The sequence below is a fragment of the Sprattus sprattus genome (assembly GCF_963457725.1).
Source record: "Sprattus sprattus genome assembly, chromosome: 10".
NCBI classification, from domain to species: Eukaryota; Metazoa; Chordata; class Actinopteri; order Clupeiformes; family Clupeidae; genus Sprattus; species Sprattus sprattus.
The window spans coordinates 3,576,952-3,585,370 of NC_137908.1; the positions used below are offsets into that span (position 1 = coordinate 3,576,952).

Sequence of the window (8,419 nt, forward strand, 5' to 3'; positions counted from 1 at the left end):
GCATCCGCATCTCCCTGACATACGTTGGTTGGTTGACATACACCTTGATCGGTTGGTACCGTTGGAGACTCTCAAGCAAGACAGACAATAGACAGACAATGTACGTATTATTTACAGACAATACATAATATAAAAACAATATACAGAATATATAAAAAAAAACGAGTAATAAACAGTACATAAAGTGTTTGTGGTAGTGCACACAGCAATCATTTGTATTTGAATACAATTGTGATGTATGATTATTTGTACACTATAGTACTTGTAGATGTGAAGCAACGTGCAAAACTATCTGAAGAAACAAGAGCAGCTATGGCATAGCAGATGATCCTGGTCAGCTAGTTTGTGGGGATGATGGCGTCAGGAAAGAAACTACTCCTGTGTGTTTTGGTAGTTTTGTTATACAGGGTTCTGTAGTACCTGCTGAAGGGGAGGAGTTGGGAAAGGCTGTGTCTAAGGAAGGGCAGGGTCTAATGAATCTGTAATGATTTTCACTGACTGAGTCCTGGTTGTTGAGGAGTGCAAGTCCTGGAGGGTGGGCCGGGGGGCACCAATGTTTTTTTTCAGCGGACCCTACTGTTCACTGCAGTCTGTTCCTATCCTGTTTTGTGGCTGCTCTGAACCAGATTGTGACGGGTGTGCACAGGACGATCTTGTGACTGTGGCGTAGAGCTGGCACAACAGCTCCTGTGGCAGACCATACTTCCTCCATTAGCAGCGAAAGCACAACCTCTGCTTGGACTTTTTGAGGATGGAGTTGATGGTGGTTTCCCACTTCAGGCCTTTGGAAATGGTTGTTCCCAAAAACTTGAAGGACTCCACGGTTGACCGAGGGCAGTTGGGTAGTGAGAGGGGGAGCAGTCTTGAGTTCTGAGGGGTATCTCCTGAAGGCCACTGTCATCCACAGTCTCCTGTTGTTTGCGATGTCTTAGGCCCAGTTTACACGAACCCTACATTGCCTAAATCAGGAGAGAAATGTGTCCGGATCTACCTTTCATTTACACAAACCCGGTGGATTGGGTCACTGAATCCGCATACTTTTGAATTGGGTCTCCAAAGGTGAGTAGATTCGAATCCACAAGGCTGAAAGTGAAGCCCTGATAAACACATCGCACAATGTTTATTTAGACAGAAGTTTAGTTTGAAGCAGGGATAACCTCGTGTGGTGGATCTCTGACATCCGAGGCTCCCTATATTGCAAGGATGGCAGTTTTGCACAAGGTCGGAAGAAGCTTATCACCTCTGCTCTAAACATGCTCTTGTACAAATGCAGACTCATTGGCACCTAATATTCTAAGCTACACACACACAGAAACACAGAAAAGCCATGTTCCTGCTTACATAAGTACATGATTCATATAATGTTCTTAATAATACAAGGCACTTGATTATCATATTCTTAAGTCATTAACAGTGTTGGACAGTGGATATTATCTCCTTCAGAAACAGACTCAGCTTTTTCGAAAATTCACGAAGTACTCTGAAACAGTCTTGTTGGCATCATATCAGGTGGCATGGAATATTGCTCAAGCAAAAAAAGTAATATAGTGAGGGAGAGGTTGTGAGGTCTTGTGTACGTGATTTCGTTGCTATCCTCAACCCTGACAATGACAGATTAAAGCAGTCTCTGTCAGACCTGCAGCTGTCACGGCACACTGTTGAACAAAGGATATCTGACATTAACTACGTAATTGAGACAGAGTTATGTTCACAGATTAGTTTTTTTCTGTGAGTGAGTTAGTTAGAGTGTGTGTGTGTGTGTGTGTGTGTGTGTGTGTGTGTGTGAGTGTGTGTGTGTGTGTGAGCGAGAGAGAGAGTGTGTTGTTAGTTATTTTACTGCCACCTTGCTCTTCTCTATTTTGAAAACATGATAATTTATGAAATACAATTATTATTCTCCGTCACCTCTTCTCTATGGCTCTTATGTTATGTTGAACCATTTCATGCCATTGATGGTCAGTAGATTCAACCATTCTGCTCTGCTCTAGCGTTTCCGTGTAAACGCAAATAAAATGAGCATTTTCTTGACACTGCTCCGTGTATACACGATTAAAAAAAAGTGAATCCGGATTCAAAAGTGAAAAAAAATGAATCCGGATTCAGGCAATCTAGGGTTCGTGTGAACGTGGCCTTACAGGTGAAGTTCAATGTGCTGATCCAGAAGGCAGTATGAATGGACTCAATGTCCCCAAAGTTCTTGCTCTGTTCCTTTGTTGGTTTCCTGTTAATCCACATTCAGTATTTATTTTTCACCAAAATATAATGTTTTCTAGTGTATGTGTCAAACTTTGTCAGGATCCCACACATCAAAAGATGGGCATAGATGGGCATACAAAGAAACTATTTTGATGTTCATTATGTTCATCTTTCAAATCAGCTGGAAGTGCCTGGATATGCGATTGGTATAGATAATATAAATGTTTCTCTTGTTAAATCCAAAAAAATAGATATTGTATTTTCTTTTTTACAGCATTCAGTGTCTTTTATTTTTGTTTTTCAGCAAACCATACCATTCAGCGGCACTTCACAGCCATACCAGGAATCAAAGTCTTCCCAGAGTATATAGAGTCTGAGAGGGTTGATGGTGAAATCATTACTCATTATGACAGCATCACACAGAGGAAAGTCCCAGTGCTGACGTGTCTAAAGGATCGTCTGGATCTGCAGTACTGGAATACTAGTGCTACGGAATCGAAGACATATCAGGACACATGCATGAAGAGAGCTGAAGACTTAAAAAAGAAATTTAATCAGACTGGTGTGTGAGAGGGCACATACACATGTACACTAGTAAATTGTTACTTTAATTGAGTAAAATCATCAGTACGAGATTTGGTATCAGGCAATAGGCATTATCATACCCTACATTTTTCGAAAGACAAGATCAGTTTCACCTCGTCAGCTGATGCCGAACATTTGCCTTTGCTTTCTGGTAAACCACAAGCTAGTTTCACCTTAAGACAAAGTGCCAGGCTTTGCAGTTACATCTGAAGCGTTTAATGTAGTTCCCAATAAACATGATGTATCAACACACGGCTGGTAAAGAGTTGCCAACCACAATATACTTCCACAATCTGTACTAAATACTTTTGTCAACCAAGACAGGAAAGATGGAGACTATTTTTGCAGATTATTGAATCAGTGGTAATGTACATTAGCATCATCTATTTTGGTAGCTTGACTCATTTTAAAGTGATAGACAAAGTGTCTTTTCAGACACCTGATTAATCCAGTGTACACAATTGTGAAATGAGATCTGCAGTCTTTTTGAATTCTTGTCATGTAAATATCCACTACACAGACCAGTACGCACAAGACTCCAGAGAACCTAAACGACAAACTGCAACTGAGAACACAAGAACAATATTTCACCCTTGATGGTTTACTTTTTAATGTATCTTAGATTGTCTTCCCCTCTTGCAGGAGTGCATACATATCAGGAGCTACATAGCTGTTGGTGGGACGACGAGAGTGGAGCCACAGATGGAAAATTGCTGGAGGCATATGATGGCAAGACCTATGATGGTGAGGACTATCATGATGATGCGACAAATGGATTATCTGGCAAAGATGTTTCGGACATAAACGGGGCTGAACCTGCAGGAAAGGATCTGAAACAGAGGTGTAAACAGAGGTGTATTAAGCATTTGAAAATGTATGTTCATAATGGGACAAGATGCCTGGGCAGGAAAGGTACAGCACCACACAAAATACTTTTAACTTATGAATGTTTCACATAATACGGTATTAAATATGGCCAAGGCTAACCCTTGGTACCTGTTAACAAGATTTGACTTATTTTACACAATGTTAGATCATTTTGCTGGTTTATTACATGTTTCTAAATGAATACTGCTACCTCATTTTCATCTCATCTTTAATGCGCAAATTTGGATTAAAATGTTCACGCAAGCTATGTAGTTTTACATTTTTCTCTTCATGTGCGCTTCCTCCAAAAGTGCCCCCTGAGGTCTCTCTGTTCCTGGGGCGTGTCTCCTCCTCAGTGGTGTGCCACGCTACAGGTTTCCACCCAAAGGCAATAAACATGACCTGGAAGAGAGATGGAGAAGAGATGCAGGAGGGTGTGAAGGTGGGAGAGACGCTGCCAAATGGGGATGGAACCTACCAGAAGAGAGCTAATCTCACAGTGTCACCTGAGGAGAGAAAGAGAAGTCAGTACACCTGTGAGGTGGAGCACTCAAGTGGACTCATCATTAAGACCCTGACTGAACCAGGGTGGTCCTCAGGTAAGATGGCTGAGATGTGTATTCTCACACATTACTCTGTGTCTTGTTGTCTTTTGTTGTGTCTCAATATAAGGATTCAAGATAACAGAATATGACAATACAAATATATTTTCTCCTGAAAAAGATTACTGTGGCGTAAATATATATATTTTGTATTGATCTTGATGCGAGTAGAGTAGGGTAGGGTAGCTCCTGACAGCCATGTCCATCAGTAACAGGAGCAGGGTTTTCTGAATATGTGTTTTTTTAATGAGTCAGATGTAAATCATTTCGTAACACTGTAATAATGACTTTGGGAGCATTTAGGGAGATGACAGTGACATTTCTAATAGGCCTAATAGGCTGATAGTCTGTAGGCCTACTACGGGAAATATGAGAAAATAAACAAAGCTCTTATATTTGCATGAAAGTTACATGGTGATGCTATAAGTCTATGAGGGCTAATGATGTTAATCTAGAATTGCATTGCTATTATTTGTGATGTTATGTGACACTCACAGCATTATTGGTGATTTAATTGTGTATTTTAACACACTTTCTAGCAAATTTTACATTTGTTTTATTACAGGCCTTATTATTTGTGTGATTGCGTCATCAATTACTGCAGCAATTATTTTGGGTGGCCTAGTGTACTACTTGTACAATCGAAGTAAGAGAAGACCTCGTTTTACTTAAGTACTGTAATGTTAATTTTCACTGTACTGTATCATGCAAAATCAGTTTTCATCGAGATCAGCAAACATGTTTTTCTGTGATGGTTATATCGTAAAATATATAGTCTCCATCCTTATTGTCAATATGTAGTTAGTATGTAGTAACAGAAGACCTTTTTTTTTTTTTTTTATATATGTACAGACGTTATTAACAGGATCTGCTCAAACTCTGATGGCACAACCACGGATTAAACCTGTAAACCTGGCCCACTCTCAATCTGCTGAACCTTTGAGCTCAGAACAACGCTGAGTTCTGTACAATTCTAGATTACATATTACTTACTTACTACGTTTCTATCTAATTAATACTTAAATATTGTATTACTTTCACATGTAGTGTCTTAACTCCTTACTGGGTAGACCCTGTAGCAGTAAACAGTGAAACATTAGGGAGTATTGAGAATAATACAGCCATCTATAACAAGTTCCTGGAATTACATCCAGTATTAATTTTCTAAAAGAATTTAAGATGATAAATTCTACCAGCCATCTTTTTCACCAGCCATCATTTTGTCATTGTACTTTTGTGTGTAACTAACTTTTCTATAATGTTTCTCTTGATTAAATAAAACAACCAATACACATTTTCTTATAAAAACTGATTAATTTACTTTTTATTCACTTACGGTTATACATTCTTTATTTATTTTATAACAAACTTAGAACTTTAACAATCACACACACACACACTCCTCTCTCTCCCTTCCTGGCTTCAAAATCCCTCCTCATCAGAATCTGAGTCAGATAAAGCAGTTTGCCAAAACATTATACACACAAGCAACTCAGGTCCACAACTGACCTGTGTTTGAGTTGTGAAATTCCATTAATATCAGAAATTATTTTCTGACAGCTGGTACAGTTAGTGTGCAACAAACTTCTGTATTCTGGTTCAGATCCTCAGTACGAGCTTGAGTTAGCGATGTTTTATTCACCATGCCTCCAGGAGCTGCTAAAAATGACAGTTACAGATGATCATCGAATCTGCAGGTTGATGTCTAAAATTCTTGCCACCAACATAGATAAGGGGTTTAAGCTATACCCTTCCTTAAACATTTGTGATTACAAGGCTATACACCCACATAATCATGTTATCACTTATTTTAGGCCAGAGCCACCTAGTAATGCTCTATAAACTTTGCTTTGAAAAGAGCCATTAATCATCTTTATTTCACCCAGTGTCAGTGTGTGTTTACAAATTAAGTTAACCATTAAAGTAACATTATACAACAATTTTGCATTAAAATAACAGCTTCAAAATAATTTTGGTGGTACACTTGTAATATGGTGAATGGCGTCTGTGCTACTGCCCCAACACAACTTATGTGCCGGGTATTTCAATGTGTAACTATGGGGTACAAGGGCGCAAGACCCCTTGCAACATCTACATAATGCTTTATGGCATCACCTCACGCAACAACAAACAGACCCATGTGCTAGCTTTAAGAGGAAGCTAGCACAGTATTCTCTGAATGGACACCAGAGACGATGAAGAAACAGAGGAAGGCGTTGTCGGAGGATAAGAAGAGAAAGAGAGATAGTAACCGAGCAAGAGACCGAACAAGTAACCAAGCAAGTCTGATGTCGTGCAAGAAAACCCTCAAAATCACATCAATTTGAGAATGCCCCCAGCTTTTGGCTGCAACAATCAGAACAAAGCCTCCCAAGATCCTGGAGGGACTGCACAATATACTATCACATATGATACTATGCAGGGTATCAGTTCGGACGATCCAGTCATGGTTTTATTGATGTAATCCCCATAAATCAAATGTAATATAGGTAATGACAACTTTAAGACGCTTCCTGTATGGAGAAACTAGTCGTATGCATTGCTCATGTGTGAGTTTGGCCCATTCTTCCACACAAACAGTCTCGAAAGTTCCCTGGGCCTCTTCGATGAACTCTCCATCTTCAGTTCTTTTCATAGATTTTCGGCTGTATTCAAGTCAGGTGATTGGCTGGGCCATTCTAGCCGCTCTATTTTCTTTCTCTGAAACCAATTGAGAATTTCATTGGCTGTTCATTGTCTTGGTGAAATGTCCACTCTCGTTTTATCTTCATCATCCTGGTAGATGGCGGCAGCATTTTATTAAGAATGTCTCAGTACATTTGTCCATTCATCCTTCCTTTAATTGTGTGACGTTTGCCAGTAACATATGCTGAAAAGCAGCCCCACACCATGATGTTCCCACCTCCAAATTTCACTGTTGGGATGATATGCAGTGCCATTTCTCCTCCAAACATGGTGTGCATTATCAAATTATTACAGTAATATATTTTCTGAACGTATTTGTTTTGGTTTCTTTGTATGTATGGATGAATTGGGTTGTTACCAACATCTGGTGAAAATTCCGTGTCAGTAGCACCTTTGGAAATATATTTAGGCTACTAAGAAAAATGGTGATGTGTTCAATACTTTTTTTACCCGCTGTATATGAATGAATGAAAGTCGTTTTCATAAATTCAATCTAGTTTATCTACAATAGTGCCATCGCGTGGTGCAGTGCTGAAGTTACCCCAATCCTCTTTGCCTCTGCCATGGGTTCGCGCGAGCACTCCCAGTGAGCGCGTGTGTCGGGGGCGGGGTAGCTGATGCGGTAGCTTCCCCGTTTTAGCAGCTTGTAATCCGAGCCCCGCGGCGGGTCAACATATAAACCAACCCTGTCGCTGCCATGCCGGTGCAACGGCAACTGAATGAAAGACTGTGGAACTAACTACGCAAGGAGATAAATAATCAACAGCCCGCTATCAGTCGCACCTGACCACGGGCAGCTGGAATCGCTGTTGGGCTGTTTTCTGCGCAGGATGCATCAGTCTCCTGCCCGCTGCTCCTAAATTCGGGCTCAAGAAAATGAGCTGACAGACAGCTATTTTTGGACACTGTCGTGTGTGTTAGCAGCTAACAGAGTACATTGTTTTGAGCAGAAAATGACCCGATTTAATTTGAAAGGGAAAGAATATTGACAGCAATGGTTGCATCACTTTTCACTCTGTTAGAGGAACAGATTCTAAAGGATTGCCGGGGACCTGGCCTTTAGATGAAGGACTGAAATGCGACGGAGTTGCGCACTTTGACTTAAGTAAACGAAACCAGCTTGTCTGATTTATTTTTTACTCGAAGAATGAACTCGTTGCTTTTTGGGGATAATTTGCCGGCCAGTATGATCGCAACAATTCCACTCAGCGGTGCTTCCACTTCTGGCTCGGGCGCGGTGACCAGTGCCCTGCGGAACGATCTGGGGTCTAATATTCATGTCCTGAAGACGCTCAACCTACGGTTCCGCTGCTTCCTTGCCAAAGTCCATGAATTGGAAAGAAGAAATAAATTACTGGAGAACCAACTACAAGAGGCACTGGACCGGTCTCGTTATCAGGGTTACTTTTCTCGTGAGGTGGCTGTTCAGACGGATTCGCCGGAGTCCCGACTCCCCGGGACCATCTGGAGTTTCACGCACGTGA

The 8,419-nt window shown here is 40.7% G+C and overlaps 1 protein-coding gene across 4 annotated transcripts in view; it reads left to right on the top strand.

Annotated features, from left to right (window-relative positions):
• The first annotated feature begins 7,621 nt into the window (after positions 1-7,621).
• Positions 7,622-8,419, top strand: part of iffo2b (intermediate filament family orphan 2b) — a 52,377-nt gene continuing 51,579 nt past the window's right edge. For all 4 annotated transcript variants that reach the window (XM_080846006.1, XM_080846007.1, XM_080846008.1 and 1 more), the window contains exon 1: positions 7,622-8,419. This exon is cut by the window's right edge and continues 160 nt beyond it. In XM_080846006.1, the coding sequence (XP_080702132.1) occupies positions 8,083-8,419 (337 nt within the window). In that variant the 5' untranslated portion in view covers positions 7,622-8,082.